The following is a 17772-nucleotide window of genomic DNA, read 5'->3' on the forward strand; positions in this document are numbered from 1 at the left end:
TGTTTATTGTTACTTGCCTTTTGTGAAATGCATGTTTGTGCATTGTGCCCTCATTTTGTTGCTGAGTTTATCTTTTTTTTCACTGTGTATTTTGCTTATCATTAAGTCTTCATATTAGGAAGTACCTGGCACGTAGTAGGTACTAAATAAGTATTTGTTTTAGAAATCATCAACTACTTCTTTGATACTCTTTTAACAGTGTAGTGTTAACCCTTTTGTTGTCCCTGCCCTCCCTTCCCCCTTTTTTGTTAGCAGATCTTTCTCCCATAATGTTTATTTACCTTCATGGCTAATGGCCCTTTTCAATTTGAGATCAGATAAATAAGTACCCACACATTTTTGTTGAGTTTTTATGCAGTGAAAAGTGATTTAAAAGATAGTGAATATGGGGGCACCTGAGTGACTCAGTTAGTTGAGTATCCAGCTCCTGATTTTGGCTCAGGCCATGATCTCAGAGTTGTGAGATCCAGCCCCAATTTGGGCTCCACTCTGAGTGTGGAGCCTGCTTAAGATTCTCTCTCTCCCTTCTCTGCCTCCCTCCCTCTCTCAATCAGTCAGTCAATCAGTCAGTCAATAAGGGGGTGCTTGGATGGCTTAGTCAGTTATGTGTGGGACTCTTAATCTTAGCTTGGGTCTTGATCTCAGGGTGGGAGTTCATGCTTCACGTTGGGCTCTACACTGGACATGGAGCCTACCGTAAAAAAATTTAAAAAAAGATAGTGAATAATGTCTTTAGTTTATTTTCAACTAGTTCTGCCAAAAAAAAAGGTAGGTGTGTGCATATAGAGAGAATGCAAAAATAGCAAATGGTTAACCAGTGAAGGATAAAGGATAGATGCTTATTCATTCTACTGTTCTTTCAAGTTTTATATAAATTTGAAAATTTGCAAAATAATAGGTAGGGGAAAAGCGCTTGTGATAAGCTAGAAATGAGTTTAACTTCTGGGATTTTTGAGGCTTGCGTCACCGTGTGAAATGTATGTATTATAGTCTGTGGGTTTATAAGAAATGTTTTATAGCATTAAAAAAAGATACAGTGAATAAAAGTCTTCTTCCATGGCTGAATAAATTACTATGGATGTTATTTATAGCTGTTGAATGTTTTAGCAGAAAGGGATCTTAAAGTCTCATTCATTAAAATGTGACATGTTGGATCATAGTATATTCTGTGTTCCATTTGATAGTAGAGAAAACAGATGTTAAGAAAAAGTAAGTGCCATAGGTGATGCCTCCTGAGTTGAAAACCCATGACCCCTGCCTCCTGTTCCTACTTTTCCCCCTCACTGAGTTGTAAACTGTGGTTTTTAATTTTATTTATTTATTTTTTAAATAAATAAATAAATTTTATTTATTTATTTGTTGTTTTTTTTTTTATTTATTTATTTGAGAGAGATCACAAGTAGGCAGAGAAGCAGGCAGAGAGGGAGGGGAAAGCAAGCTCCCCACCAAGCAGAGAGCCCAATGTGGGGCTCAGTCCCAGGACCCTGAGCTCATAACCTGAGCCAAAGGCAGAGGCTTAATCCACTGAGCCACCCAGGCACCGCCCCCCCCTTTTAAAAAAATTCTACTTATTTAGACTTTTTATTTTATTAAGAAGTAGGGGTTTTGGGGCGCTTGGGAGGCTCAGTGAGTTAAAGCCTCTGCCTTCAGCACGGGTCATGATCTCGGGGTCTTGGGATTGAGCCCCGCATCTGGCTCTCTGCTCGGCAGGGAGCCTGTTTCCCCCTCTCTCTCTGCCTGCCTCTCTGCCTGCTTATGATCTCTATCTGTCAAATAAATAAAGAAAAATTAAAAAAAAAAAGTAGGGTTTTTTTTTTTTTAAGATTTTATTTATTTATTTGACAGAGATCACAAGTAGGCAGAGAGGCAGGCAGAGAGAGAGAGAGGAGGAAGCAGACTCCCTGCCGAGCAGAGAGCCCGATGCGGAACTCGATCCCAGGACCCTGAGATCATGACCTGAGCCGAAGGCAGCGGCTTAACCCCCTGAGCCACCCAGGCGCCCAAGAAGAAGTAGGGGTTTTGAAAGAATTAGCATTTGCTAGTTTAGTTTTTTGTTGTTTTTTTTTTTTTCCCAATGTTGTTAAGCCCAGGTATGTATATCTATCTATCTATCTATCTATCTATTTATTTATTTGACAGACAGAGATCACAAGTAGGCAGAGAGGCAGGCAGAGAGAGAGGAGGAAGCAGGCTCCCTGCCGAGCAAAGAGCCCGATTCGGGGCTCGATCCCAGGACCCTGGGATCATGACCTGAGGCAAAAGTAGAGGCTTCAACCCACTGAGCCACCCAGGCGCCCCGCCCAGGTATATCTTTTGTAGAAGAATTAGATAAGCCTGAAGGAGAAAGTTATTTACAGGCTTACCAGTTAGAGGTAGTTGTTAACTTTCTGGTCATTTCTTTTCTTTTGGTGGGTATCTTAATGTGCTCACGTTGTACATTGTATGTAATTTTATTTTTGCTTAAGTATGTCATGAGCTTCTTTTTGTGTCAGTTAAGTTTGTAGCTATATTTTGAGGGTTCCTTAGTATTCCATATATGGATATAAAGTAATTTGTCATAAATGCAGGTTACCTGTTTGTTCATTAGAGCAATGATATTTGTACTTCAGGCTGAGTTTTTTGGTGTTTATTCTTATTTCTTCCCTTAGGGTAAATCTGTATTAGTAGGATCGATTTCAGATCAGAGTCAACATATTTTTCAGGTTTTCATGGTTATTTCTAGATTGCCCTGCCAGAGAATGGGGCCAATTTGTATTCCTGACAGCAGAGCATAGGGTGCCCAGCTCTTTTCTTTTTTTTAAGATTTTATTTATTTGATAAGAGAGAGAGAGCGTGTACAAGCAGGGGTAGAGGCAGAGGGAGAGGAGAAGTAGGTTCCTTGCAAAGCAGGGGAAGCCCAATATGGGACTCCATCCTGGGACTCCAGGATCATGACCCGAGCTGAAGGCAGTGACTTAACCAACAGAGCCACTCAGGCGCCCCCATGGTGCCCAATTCTTGTGGAGCCTTGTTGATGCCACATAGTTGTTGCTTTAAAAAAAAATCATTGTTAATTTGATGAATTTTTAACTGTATTTATTTGCTTTTTAGTAACATGTTTTTCATTTGTTTATTGGTTATTCATTTTTCCTGATTTATGAGTTTTTTCATATCTTCATTTTTCTGGCAGTATTGTTTTGATTTTATATTGAGCTGTAGAGTTCACATTTTGGAAATGATTTTTCTCATTTGGTTTTTAAATGTCTTATTACTATCTTGATAAATAGAAGATCGTGTTTATTCAATCCATCAGTCTCTCTTTTTTTATTTATCTTTTGCTGTTGGCTTTTCTAAACCCAAGATAAAATGAATACCCTTTTTTGTTTGTTTGGGGCTCCCTGAAATTTGCTAATAAATCTCGTTAAATGTTTGCTGCTATTTGGCTTTTGTTGTGATAGAAGATGTGAGGTAGGAATCTAACTCCTTTCCCAAAATAGCTAGCAGTATGTTCCAGCACAAGATTATAAACTCCATGAGGGCGAGCCTTGTGTCTGTTTTGTTCCCCTTTCTACCTAGTGCCTATCATATAATATAGTAGGCACTCAAGGAATTGTTTTTTGGGTTAGATATTTAACTAAAATGAAAATCAGTGGATAATACTGCTTTGCAATAGTTCTTAGGGCATGTCTCAGATCACCTGAGGAACATTTCAAAAATGTGCAGAATTGAAATATAATCTGCTTTGCTATATACGTGTTCTGTAACACAAATGAACTCATATGCATATGGTAGGAGAATGTTTTAATATAACATGAAGCCTTGGTGGTTTTTGAATGTTTTTTTTTCTGCACGTTAATGTTTCAGAGCTCTCAGGATTAAGCTGTTTCATAATTACAAGAAGTAGCCTTCATGATGTCTGAAGACCTTAAGAAGATTTGAAAATTAGTGCATTCAAGAACAGCTCTGTGTTTCACTTTAAGCTAACCTAGTGCAGATTCAAGTGTTGAAAAGAAACCATAACGATATTATCTCCTGTATTTTTTGTTTTTAAAGGTTGATAAAGGTTGATAAAGATACCCTGAATTGGATTTTTTATTTTGATGAAACATACTGTTTTCTGTTGGAAGCAAATGACCTCAAGGATTTACATCTTCACAACAGAAGCACGGACCACTCGGTGTAAAGCTAGCAAAGACTGACTGTAGGCTGATTGCAGCTGATTCTGGAGCTCACTTGTATTATTACTTCTATCAGAATTATTCATGTTTTTGTTAGTGCTCTGCTGACAAAGTTGTACGGGTTTTAAATAATAGCCATAATCCCGTTTTCCCCAGAAATCTTAGATTTATGTTATTATAGAATATGATATTTTTCAGGAATACACATATTTTAGCTGAAATCTCTGTTCCAGGGTCTTTTGGAACAACCATCCTGGTACAGTTATGTGCATTCTTGGTTAGAACTGCTGATTTCCCAGTTACTTAATTGTTATTTAATACATTTAGGGCTCCATAGTCCTTTGAACTATGCTCATCCTAGGCTTCTTATAGCTTGGAGAAAACGAGTACCTTAATCTAACATTCATCTGCTTTACAGTATTGCTTATATCTTCACCTTAGACTGGAAATTAATAAACTCTGTGTGTGTTTGTGTGTGTGTGTGTGGACAGGGTGGTAGGTTTTGTGTGGAGGGGTTTTCCTTGTGCTATAATTCTCTCTCTGATTTGGAGGTAGAACGGCTGACATATTGGGTTAAGAGATCTTATGTGTGCTGTAGTGTGGGCAGGCTTGGTTGCCCTATATAAGGGTAGGTCTAGGTGTTAGTAGCAGCAGAAGTTCCTAGGTCATTTCTGTATCTAATTCTTGGCCACTGGAAAGTCTGAAAACTTTTTGTTGGGAACAGTTGGGCATATCATAACTTCTAAGTTGGGTGGGTACAAGATTTCACATGGAGTTTGTAGTTTTCCTAGCCTATAAGTTCAGACCTTTTGAAGAACCATTGTAAGGAAATGATTAAGAAATTGGTATCTTCCTTTGTTACGATTGCATTATTATTTCCCCAGATACTCTGTATAATCTCACTGAAGCCTTAACTAAAGGCTGTTTGGCCTCTCAGCCACCTCATTCTGTGTAGCTTTAAAGATATTCAAAATAGTGAACGATACGTCTACACTATCTATGAAAGTGGTATAGAGGTCAGTAGGGTGTGTTGCCCATGTGCGTGTGTGAAAATTGCTCCTTCCGGACACCAGCCATGTACTAGCTAGCATACACGGCTCTGCTGTGTTTTCAAATGGACTTTCTCAGTTAAGTGAATCTTCACACTGATACTGGCTATTAGCGAGGAATTAATTATTGATTTTCTCCTCTAAAGGATCCAGCATTTGGAGGCAAACATGAAGCTCCATCCTCTCCAATCTCTGGGCAACCCTGTGGAGATGATCAAAATGCTTCACCTTCAAAACTTTCAAAGGAAGAGTTAATACAGAGTATGGATCGTGTAGATCGAGAAATTGCAAAAGTAGAACAGCAGATCCTTAAACTGAAAAAGAAACAAGTAAGTGTTTGATTTTACTGGTCTTTTATTGATGTTCTGAGAATGTATGTTTGTCTTTCTAACGAAGCTAATGTTGAGTTTTACATAGCTTTCAACTTTTTGTACGTGGAATCATGTCTCGTGTATTGTGGCTTACTTTTTTTTTTTTTTTTGCTCTTAGTTTCCTTAGTTGTATTCACTCATTTTCCCTGCTGTTTTTTCTCATTACAGAGAGCAAATCTTGTTGTCCGTTCTGTTTTTGATCTTACTGGAGGGGTTTTCGTGGTTTGCTGCTATTTGATACTGTGGTGCTGTGTTTTTGGTTCATGTTTAAACCAATTTTCTAGGGCACTGGCACAAGAATGGCATTGCTTGGCTGGAGTGTATGTGCATCTTTGCATGTATTAGATGATACCGAACTTGCTAAAATGGCAGCTCGGTTCTGCATTCCCACCACGGCCTTACAAGTTCATTTGTGCATATGCTTGTTTTCACCTGGTCATTTGTTTCAGCTGGATGTGAAATAGCTCTCACTGAGATTTTACGTTACATTTCCGTTTTAGGAATGAGAGCTTATTGTTGTTTGTTTATGAGTTATTGGTGTTCCCTTACGTGGATTGTTATTTTGTCATTTTCTTAATTTTACTATTTCCTAAAGTCTCTTGTCACTTACGTGTATGGCAGCTAGCTCATTTGTGGCTTGTCATTGTGCTTTTTGGGGATGGGATGAGTAAGGTTTTTTTTTTTTAATTGAAATAAATTCAAATACCATAATGTTAATCCTTTTAAAGTATACAATTTCAGTGACTTTTAATGTATTCATAAAGTTGTGCTACTATCACCACTATGTAATTCTAGAACATTTTTATCACTTCAAAAAGAAACCAAAAAAATAAGAAAGAGAAACTGAATATCTGTTAGCAGTTACCTTCTACCCTCCCTCCCCCAGCCCCTGGCAACCCACTAATCTGTTCTGTGTCTATATAGATTTTTCTCTGGACATTTCAGGTCAATAGAATCATATAATATGTGACTTTTTGTGTGTTCGTTCTTTTAGCATGTTTTCAGGATTCACCCATGTTATATTTTGTATCAGTATTTCATTCCTTTTTATGGCTGAATAAAATCATACTTCATGGATATGCTATGTGTTGTTCTTTCATTCATCAGGTGATAGACATTTGGGTTGTGTTCACTTTTTAAAAATTTTTTTTTTTTTAAGATTTTATTTATTTATTTAACAGAGATCAGAAGTAGGCAGAGAGGCAGGCAGAGAGGGGGGGGGGGGAGCAGGCTCCCTGCCAAGCAGAGAGGCCGATGTGGGGCTTGATACCAGGACCCTGAGATCATGACCTGAGCTGAAGGCAGAGGCTTAACCCACTGAGCCACCCAGGCGCCCCTGTGTTCACTTTTTGGCTGTTTTTCGTAGTTATGAATCATGCTGCTGTGACATTCATGTACTAGTTTTTGTGTGACCATTATTTTTTTCAGTTCTCTTGGATATATATCTAGGAGTGAAATTGCTGGGTCATATGGTAAATCTGTGTTTCAATTTTTGAGGAACCATGAGAATGTTTACCACAGTGACTGCACCATTTCATGCTTCCACCAACTGTGTATGAGGGATGGCTCCATTTTCTCTACTTCTTTGTCAACATGTTTGTGTGTTTGTTTGATAGCCATCCTACTCAATGTGAAGTGGAATCTCATTGTGGTTTTGATTTTAATTTCCTTCATGATTAAGGATGAATGGCTTTTCATGCGCTTGTTGGCCTTTTGTATATTTTTTTTAGAGAACTATCCAGATTCTGGTCCCATTTTTTCGTTGGGTTATTTGTCTTTTTATGGTTGAGTTGTAAGAGTTCTTTATATATTCTGGACACTCAGACATGTGATTTGCAGATATTTTCTCTCATTCTGTGAGTTGTCTTTTCACTTTCCTGATAGTATCCATTGGTGTACAAAAGGGGTTTTTCCCCCCTCTTACTTGATTCATGTAAGTATTTATTGAGCAGCTAGGGAGATACAAAGGTGATAAAACATGGTCAAAGAGGTGAGTCAAATGCACAAGTAACAGAGAACGAAGTATAAGGTTCCTTGGATCAGAGCAGTCAGATGAAAGTGCTTTGGGAAGTCAGGAGGGAGATTGCTTCCAGCCTGGAAGGGGGTGTGGGTGGGTGGCAAACCAGGAACGGGGATTGAAATTAAAATAGAAGACTTTCGTCTAGATTGTTGATTTTCAGTATGGACTATATTTGTCTCTCTTTTTCCTCTCCCCATCTTTGGGCTTAATTTACCAGGACCGTTCAGCGTGCTTTTTCTAGACTTGCTTGCATTTTTGCTTTAATGTCTTCTACAGAAATAGATCCTTTTGCTGTTTTAGGACGTTTTTCTTCCTCCTTTTTTAAAGGATTTGTGACCTTTTGATCTTGGAGTTAATGGTTTTGAGTCTTTCCATTCTGGCTTGATTTTTTTTTTTTTTTTAATGCCTTTTTGACTGGAGAATCAAGTATAGATTTCTTCACTGGAGCTTTTTCTTCAGCTTCCTCATTCTCATCAGCCAGTTTCACTTTTTTTCTATGGAAACTTGCTGTCAGTTACAGGGGCAGATCACTTTCCAGATATGCTGTGGAGTTTCACACCTTCATCTTCTGACTCTTCGTCTTCCTCCACAGCTGCTAGGTGCTGTCCACACGTACAGGACCTGGACCACATTTAGATCACAGGTGGTGTTATTTCAGAGCCCCCAGGGGAAACCATTGGCTGTACAGATGTTCTCAAAGTTGCCAGTGTTCTTTAGTTGGACTGCCTTCATAATTCATTGCCTCTGCTTTAACAGTGTGCAATTCAACTTTTGCATCAGCCCCCAAACCGACCATTCTTAAAGGTAACTCATGTTCATTTTCATCAATATCCACTTTAAAATGATACTCTTTGGCCCTTGTTGGCCTCACAACTGAGAAGATACTTCTGGGGCCACACAGGGGCTCATGTCCTTGTCCACTGAACCTTTTTTGGAGTGGGAATCTTATATGGGAGAGAGGGCAGCTGGAAATAAAGACTCCCGTTACAGGGAACAGCCGTGTAGAACCGAATCACACCAGGGCCGAAAGTTTTTACTTGTGTTGAAGCCCCGTTTATTTTTTCTTTCATTACTTGAGATTTTGGTCTCCTATCTAGGAAACCATTGCGTAATCTAAAAGCAGCAAGGATTGATTCCTGTGTTTTCTGTAAATTTTATTTTTTTCAACTGTAAATTTTATTGTTTTAGCTCTTAGATTTAGGTCTTTGAGCCTAATTGTGTTTTTTGGTGAGTAGAATTTGTTTAGATCTTACATAAGACTGCCCTGGGATCAGTTAACTATATTGTCCTTTTTTTTTTTTTAGAGATTTTTTTATTATTTATTTGACAGAGAGAGATCACAAGTTGGCAGAGAGGCAGGCAGAGAGAGAGAGAGGAGGAAGCAGGCTCCCTGCCGAGCAGAGAGCCGGATGCGGGACTCGATCCCAGGACCCTGAGATCATGACCTGAGCTGAAGGCAGCGGCTTAACCCACTTGGCCACCCAGGCACCCTTTTTTTTTTTTTTTTTTAAAGATTTTTTTATTATTTATTTGACAGAGAGAGATCACAAGTTGGCAGAGAGGCAGGCAGAGAGAGAGCTATATTGTCCTTTTAAAAGCTTCATAGTGGGATGCCTGAGTCGCCTAGTCGGTTAAGCATCTGCCTTCAGCTCAGGTCATGATGGTGTATACACGTTTACAGTTGTTATTTTTCTGGTGAGTGAAACCTTCTATTATAAGGTAATGACATTCTATTTCTCCTAATGCTTTTTGCTGTAAAATTTGTTCTGCGTGATACTGATGTAATGAGATCAGCATTCTTTTGGTTGCTATTGACGTTTATCTTTTTTCTTCCTCTTTTTCCTTTCCTTTTTTTTTTTTTTTTTTTTTTTGTTTTTTTGGCGAGGGATGGGGGAGCAGAGGGAGAAGAAAATCCCAAGTAGGTTCCACATGCAGCACAGATTCCCACATGGGGCTTGATCTCATGACCCTGAGATTGTGGCCTGAGCTGAAATCAAGAGTTGGACACTTAACTGACTCAACCACCCTGGCACCCCAAAATGTTGGGAATTTTTTGTTTTAGAAGTAGTCTCCACACCCAGCACAGAGCTGGGAGGGGCTTGAATTCATAACCCTGAGATCAAGAGTCATACTTAACCAGCTGAGTCACTTGGGCCCCCTTTTTCCTTTTATTTTCTGTGCTTTTATATTTAAGGTATATCTCTTATGTAGGTAAATAACTGGATTGTTTTTTTACCTGGTTTTGACAACCTATCTTTCCACAGGATAATTTGGTTCTTTTAACCTGATTATGACAATTGGTAATACCCTCAATTATTTTTAACTATTTTATACTATTTGTCCTTTTCTATGCTTGAATTCGGTATTCTCGTTTGTTTTTTCTAATCCTTCTCTTGGATTGATTATTTGTTTCACTACATATTTTTCTACCCCATTGCTTTGGATTTTACCCAGTATTTTTTTTTGTTTATTGTGGCTCCTCCCCACCCCTGCCAGTTTAACTTGAAGCCTAAAGCTAATTAGTACCTTAACTCTCTTCTTGAGAAGTATTGAGGGTATAGAACTTCTCAATTTCTTTCTCTTTTCTCGTAGCTTTTGTGCTACTTTCGTCATATATTTAGTTTTTCCTTGTTTTATTTCAACCACCAAAGACTTTATTTTATACAGTCAGTGCTCATTTAGCTTTACCCATGTGTTTGTCGTTCATATTTGCTCATCGTTCCTTCTCTCAACACAGATCTCCCGTTTGGGGGTATATGCTTCTGCTTGAAGAATATCCTTCAGAATTTTCTTTAGTGAGATTCGGTTCATTGGCAGATTAAGTATTCGGTTGTTGTGACTTAAATGTCTTTCATTTATGCCTGTTTTGTGAAAGATATTTTTATTCGTTTGGTGTTACTTTTGTCCCAGCACACTGTCTTCTGGCCTCCACTCTTAAGACACCAACCCTTACTCTAATTTGTTTTGTTTTGTGTATAGTCTGATGTATTAGGGATGGGTTTTTGTTTTTAAATCTGTCCAGCTTAAGACTCATTGAGCTGCTGCTTTTTTTTTAAATTTAAATTTAAATTCCATTAATTAAAATATAATATATTATTTGTTTCAGGGGTATATAGGTATGTGATTGATTAGCCTTACTTAATACCCAGTGTCATTACAACACTTCGGGCTTCTCGAATGTGTTGGGAGTTTTTAATCAGTTCTGGAAAATTCTAAGCTATTTTATCTTTTTTTTTTTTTTTTTCTCAAGAAAATCTTTTTCTATGGTTTCATTGTTATCTCCTGAAATTCCTGTTAGGTGTAACATCTTACATTCTTGTCTTCTGTTTCTTCATTGTTTTTTCTTTCCCAGTTGTTGCTTCTTGGGGCTTAATTATGGGCAATTTGTTCATTTCTGTTTATCTGTTTGCATTTCTCTTTTCAGTTACATCTAATCTGTCAAATATGTCTTCAATTTCAGTTATGTTTTTATTGCTTTCATTTCTCTTAGGCTAATTTTTAAATCTCATCATGTAAAAAATATTACCTTGCTTTAAAAAAAATGTTCAGCCATCTCTTATTTGAGTCTTGTTAATAAGTTTATAATAATATGCCTGACAATTCTTTTAAGTATCAGTGGGTCTGATTCTGCTGAGTTGGTCATTAGTTTCTCCACTTGTGATATAGTAGTAATACTGCTAATAATATCAAAATGATGTGATGGTTGTATGATATGTGCATATAGTAAATGCTCAGTAATGTGTAAACCACTAATAATTAAAAATAACGAAATACGTTGTATGACCTTTATGATATATATGTATATTTATGGGCTGCAAATTTTATTGAGGAATATAAAGGGCAACTTGAGTAAACAAATATACCAAAGATGCAGAGCAACACAGTATTAATAATTGAAAGAATGTGAACATCATTAATTTATATAATTGTATATGTTTTATACAATTTTGGTAAAAATTCTAAGTATTTTTAAATTTGCAAAATTATTTTAAAGTTCATGTAAAAGGACAAATAAGTGAGGAGAGTTTGTTTTTTGTTTTGTTTTTGCTTTTAGTCTTTCTTTTACAGTAGTTTTGTCCAGACTAAGAACAAAATGTGATTTCTGGAAGCTTGTTTATTCCTTTCTCCATACCTGTTTAACAAGGATCCTAAAAGAAGGCCCTCTGAACAAAGGAAAGAAAGTGAATGGTTGAAGAACTCAATTCCATAAAAATGACTTCGTAGCTCCAAATATCTGTCTTTTGCTTCCTTAGATAGCAGCCTGCAAAAGTACTTTGAATTCCAAGGTGGTCCTTGAAGCTTGTCTCTTGGAGGCATTTTATCTTTAGGTTGGCTATGGTCCAACCTACGTGACTAGGAGTCTTGACTGTCAGCTGAATAGTACAGATATTTTTTCCTCTAGGCTTTAGTAGATGTAACATATTTACCCAGTGTCTTTACTGTCATCTTAGGCAGTAAACTCACAAGGCTCTGTGTTGAGCATTTACTAGGTATCATGCCCTGGCTTAAGTGCTGAAAAATAAAAAGCAGTGAACCAAGCAAAGTCCCTTCTCGGTTCAGTAATAATTGTAGGTAATATTTACTGAACTTTTATAGTTGTAATGTGCTTCATACATACCGAGTTATTTAATCTTCTCAGAAATCTTTGTGGTAGAAAGGATTAATTCATATTCCTGCCTTACATATGAGTGAGTGGTTTATGTACTTGTTCAGGATTGTAGTAAGACTTAGAAAGGATCTCAGGATGCTACCACTTGAAAGGGGTGACCCTGAGGCTCAACCCCAGGCAGAGCGATGCTGATCACTTTTTGTTTTGCCGTTGTACACAAAGTTGTAGTTTTGCCAGTTCCTCTTGATTGCAAAATATAAAGGTTGGCTGGGGGTGCTACACATGGTGCTGTTCTGAGTTAAGGATGAGTCTGTAATCATGCCACGAGGCTCTTCCTACCAGACATTAGCGCATACACTTTATCTGTAACATAGAAAAGTGTTTTCCTGTGCTACAAAAAGGTCATTGTGATGGAAGTCTATGGGGGTAGTTTTTGTATGTTTTAGCTTTTCTTATGATTTTGCTTTTAAATGGATCGAATTAAAATACAAAAGGATTTCTCTAATAATTATGTTATTATTTAGTTCTTAGTCAAAATAAATCTGATTGAATTTGTTAGAAACCTTGGGTTCTTTAGACCTAGCAGATTAGAAGATTATCCCATAGAATTGCTCAGTAGCATGTGTTATCTCTGGCGATTAATTACGGAGAGGGGTGACTGCATCAGATGCCTGATTCTTTTTTTCTGGGTCTCTTAGCAACAGCTGGAAGAAGAAGCAGCTAAACCTCCTGAGCCTGAGAAGCCTGTGTCCCCTCCTCCTGTGGAGCAGAAACACCGCAGTATCGTCCAAATTATTTATGATGAGAATCGGGTAAGCTCATGCCATTTCTTACAGCACAGGCCTGTAAAAGCACTTGGCTGTGCCTTTTTTAGTTATCAGTATGTTCTGTGGTAATGTTAATTGTATTAAGACCTGTTTTCTGTCATAATTTTTAATGTTCTTCAACTTTAAAGCTTGATTTTTTTTTCCTTAGAGATTGAAGAAAAGTTGATAGGTGTATCTTAAATTAATATTTTATATAGTATATTGCATAAGTATTATTTAATGAGAATATAATTTTATCAGCTGTATCTCTCTCCTGTCATACAAAATTGGCAAGTAAGTTCGTAGCACATAATACAAAACAAGCCATTCTGTAGTTTTTCACTTTATAAAGGATAATTTGATGCCAAATACTGATGTCATCCTATGAGAGATGGGTCCATCGGATGTAGAAAGGACTTGCGTTGTTAGCTTAGAATTGATAGCTGGGCTGTAGTTTGAATTTTAGTTATAAAATGTGAGGCCATTGACCTTTAGGTAGACTTTGCTTTTTTGCTTTAAGAAAATTTCTTCTTTTATACTTGTAATTAAAAGTACTCATCGATTTAGGAAAGTCAGGCGTCAATTCTGTGAAAAATTTTGTGATGTCAAGTTAGTTTTTGGCTGGAATCCAGACCAGGAACTAGCAGTTAAAGGGAAATGGATTTCATCTTAATATAAAGAAAACTTTCCCACAGAGCTCCTTAACATTGGGCTTTTAGAAGTTCCCAGTCTAAAGAAGAATATGCTTTAAGTACTATGGGAGAGAATAGGCCTCTTAGCTAAAGATGGTCATAAGGTAGAGGTTGACATTGTTGCTTTAACTGGTTTTCTTTGTAGTGAGTGGAGTCATCAGAATCAGTACGTCTTACACAGGCAACCTATAACTTTACAGTAGCCCAGTTCCCAAAGGAGATTGGCTTTAAGAAAGGCAACTGTCAATTAATTATTACATACACATTTATGGGAATGATCTTAGACCAGATATACGTGTATGTATATAGATAGGTAACTGAAAGTCAGCAGATATATAATAGGATATAATAGGATATTTTTCCTGTCAGAGACAGGTAAAAATATGGGCATTTAACGTTATTTTTGCCTGGGTTCAAAACCAGTCCAGTTTATTGAATGGACAGAGCAATCTCCTTGAAGATCTGTTTGAAGATGTATCCAGTGAGAATGAACTGTACATAAAGCAAGTGACGAGGACAGCCTTGTGGCTTTCCTGGAGGATCAGTGACTCTGGTCAAGCAGGAATGTGGCCGAAGGTTCCAAGGTTGACAGCTGCTCCCTGTTTCAGGAAAGCCAGGAGCGTGGTGTTTTATGGGAATCTCCTGCTTTTAAAAAAGTACTCTTGGGGGCCTAGGTGGCTCAGTGGGTTAAGCATCTGCCTTCGATTCAGGTCATGATCTCAAGGTCCTGGGATCAAGCCCTACATCGGGCTTTCTCATCACGGGGGAGCCTGCTCTCCCCCCCCCCCCCACCTGCCGCTCTGCCTACCTGTGATCTCTCTCTCTCTGTGACAAATAAATAAATAAAATCTTAAAAAAATATATTCTTTAGAGCAATAAAATCCTTTTGTGGGCTGATGGGTTTCATGGCCAGTTTAGGACCTCAGAGATAAAAGGATTAGAGCTAATAGTGGAAAAGAATCATATAGAGTAAAATTTTGACTTCTTAGTTTGAGTCAGTTTTTAAAGAAATTGAATTTAGCGATATTTATTAATTGATTGAATTTCTTAATTAGCCTTGTCATTTCTTGTGAATTTGTGATCGACTAGGATGTGAGGACTGAAAACTATTGAACAAGATCTGATGGAGAGTTTAATTTGTGTTCAACTTTTGTATATCTATGTTTTCATTAATTAGTGTAGTAAACGTTTCTTGGGGCCCAGCAACAAAACAAAGCAGTTCTCTCAGACCTCTTCTTTCCACTTTAGTGTGTGTGTGTGTGTGTGTGTGCCGTTTTGTATTGTGTTCTGTGAAGAATAGAACAGCATCTGAACTTGAAAACTTTTTTTTTTTTTTTTAAGATTTTATTTATTTGACAGAGATCACAAGTAGGCAGAGAGGCAGGCAGAGAGACGGGGGTAAGCAGGCTCCCTGATGAGCAGAGAGCCCGATGTGGGGCTCGATCCCAGGACCCTGGGATCATGACCTGAGCTGAAGGCAGAGGCTTTAACCCACTGAGCCACCCAGGTGCCCCATGAACTTGAAATCTCTCTTAGTATTCTTCTTCTTCTTTAAAAAAAAAAAAAAAAAAAATGAAAAGAAAAAAAGAAAAAAGATTTATTTATTTATTTGACAGACAGAGATCACAAGTAGGCAGAGAGGCAGGCAGAGAGAGGGGGGAAGGAGGCTCCCCGCCAAGCAGAGAGCCCGATGTGGGGCTCAATCCCAGGACCCTGGGATCATGACCCAAGCCGAAGGTAGAGGCTTTAACCCACCCAGCCACCCAGACGCCCCTCTCATAGTAGTATTCTTATAATGAAGACTTTTTAACTGGGAGTAGCCGTAGAAATCATCTTTTTGCACAACTCCTCCTCTTTATTGCCTTGCTCTGAGTCGGCTGCTGCTCTGAAGAGCTGCACAGAGGCTCCTGGCGGGGAGGCCAGGGGAGTGCAGCTAGGCCTGGGGCCTGGGCTGTCTCACTGCGGCCTCACTGTGCTGCCTTCTGTCAGGCCTTCATGGCCTTCTTAGCTTTAATGAATGACCTTATCTGCTTCAACACCACAGGAAAGGAGAGATGGGTGAGGGCAAGAGGACGTTTCTCTTGTTCCCTGTTTGGCAGCCGTCTACATGTTGGGATGAAGCCTGATGTGGCTTGGGAGATAGGGGCCATTATCTTGTATTAGGCATCGTCGTTTCTTTAGAAAGTTAGTGGGAGGAGGAAAGCTACCCAGAAGTGACTGTTAATTTTAAAGTTGGCTTCCTGAGAGAAAAATTGTCTTGCATCATATTTAAACCTTACACTGAGATTCACTTCGTCTCTAAACAGACTCTTTTCCCGGGCTATTTTTAACAGTTCAGTTTGCTGTTACCCTTCCCCGTTGTCGGTTCCAGAAATATTTATAAATGCTCTAATTTCAGAATTCTAATACATATAGAAAAGGGTGTGCATAGAGTGGTTTTCAAAGATAACGCGTTTATTTTTTGATCGCATGATTTGCAAGTTAAAGTGACAACACAAGAAAGAAAGGGATTAATGGTAGAAAGTATGCCTCGTGCCAGCAAGCGCTGGTCACCTAGGCCAGTGTCCAGGTGGTCTCGGTTTCCCTCTCCACCACACCGTAGAGTTAGTTCATTAGTCAAGAGCATCAGTCCTTCCTCCGAAGTAGTGGTCTGGTCAGTGGCTTCTCTCTTCCTCCTTTGGCAGTGGCTTATGTGAGTCCTCATCGCTCCCATACATAGTGAGTGTCCTTCCTTCAGTCTTCTTTCTTTCTAACCGGTCCTTCACGTTTGAGTGCCCTTATATTATTCTCCAAATAAAACCTCTTGATTGTTGGGGCGCTTGGGTGGCTCAGTGGGTTAAAGCCTCTGCCTTCGGCTCAGGTCATGATCTCAGTGTCCTGGGATCGAGCCCCGAATTGGGCTCTCTGCTCAGCGGGGAGCCTGCTTCCTCCTCTCTCTCTCTCTCTCTCTCTCTGCCTCTCGGCATACTTGTGATCTCTTATCAAATAAATAAATAAAATATTAAAAAAAAAACAAACCCAACCTGACACCTTTTGATTGTTTTCCACTTTCTGCAGAATAGCCTAAACTTTTTCTCCATGCTTACAGGCCTGCCTGCCTGGCCATTGGCCCAGTACTCCTTTTGAAGGCTATCCTACCAGGCTAGGTTTGAATGTTCCCCTGAAGCTGCTCATACCTTTATCCCTGGATGTTCCCCCTGCCTTCAGGCATTCCAGTGTCTTGTCGTGTCCTGTCTTACAAGTGCACTCATACTTCAACCCTGCTCACATTGTCATTTTCCCTTGAAGGTTTTCAAGACTCCTCTTCCTTGTCATTGTTTTCTTAGTGCCTAGTCAGTGCCTGGCACATAGAACATACTGACATGTTTGAGGAACCAAGTACCTCTGTCTATAGACTTAAGATAAAAATTTTAATATGGAAATGTGAGGGTTTTAAATTAAAATTTTTGTCTGCCAAATTTGATAGGTTAATACTGTTCTTAGCAGTTAAGCCAACATGAAGTCAGATATTTAATAAAAGTTTGCATAACCAAAATCTTGGGGTCTGCAATCATCTTAAAAGCCAGGCTTTAAAATTAGCTCTGAAAAGGCAAGTGTTTTTATGTATTAGGATATTTGTAAGTATTTGATATAATATAATTTTACTCCCTTGTTTCTCAGTGTCACTTGTGGGCAGTTCCACTTAGCCTGCCTGTAGTTGGTATAGACGCTAATACAGAGTGCCTTGAGAAAGCAAATTTAAGGGGTGTTTGGCGGCTCAGTCTGTGGAGCGTGTGGGTCTTGATCGTGGGGTTGTATGTAGAGATCACTAAAAAGAAAACTAAAAAAAAAAAAGGAAAATAAATTTAAAAACTGTTGCATGTTGGGTCTGGAGGAAGTTAATTGTAGGTGCTAGATATTCCCCAATTTTTTCTCTGTGATGATGTTATGTGTTATTTAATATATGTCTGTAGCTAATCAATTTGAATTTTATGATCATTCTGTTTTGACTTCTTGGGTTTGTTGTTCTCAACTGGAGACTTTCTTTGATTGTTGTAACTTGGAGAAGAGGTGGAGTGCTACTGGCAT

The 17772-nt window shown here is 38.5% G+C and overlaps 1 protein-coding gene across 50 annotated transcripts in view; it reads left to right on the plus strand.

Annotated features, from left to right (window-relative positions):
* NCOR1 (nuclear receptor corepressor 1) overlaps positions 1-17772 on the plus strand; it is a 154052-nt gene that overhangs the window by 41637 nt on the left and 94643 nt on the right. For all 50 annotated transcript variants that reach the window (XM_082705704.1, XM_082705663.1, XM_082705668.1 and 47 more), the window contains exons 5-6: positions 5353-5535; positions 12905-13018. In XM_082705704.1, the coding sequence (XP_082561830.1) occupies positions 5353-5535; positions 12905-13018 (297 nt within the window). The remainder of the gene's footprint in view (positions 1-5352; positions 5536-12904; positions 13019-17772) is intronic.

This window comes from Mustela nivalis (genome assembly GCF_964662115.1).
Source record: "Mustela nivalis genome assembly, chromosome: 17".
In the NCBI taxonomy this organism is placed as follows: domain Eukaryota; kingdom Metazoa; phylum Chordata; class Mammalia; order Carnivora; family Mustelidae; genus Mustela; species Mustela nivalis.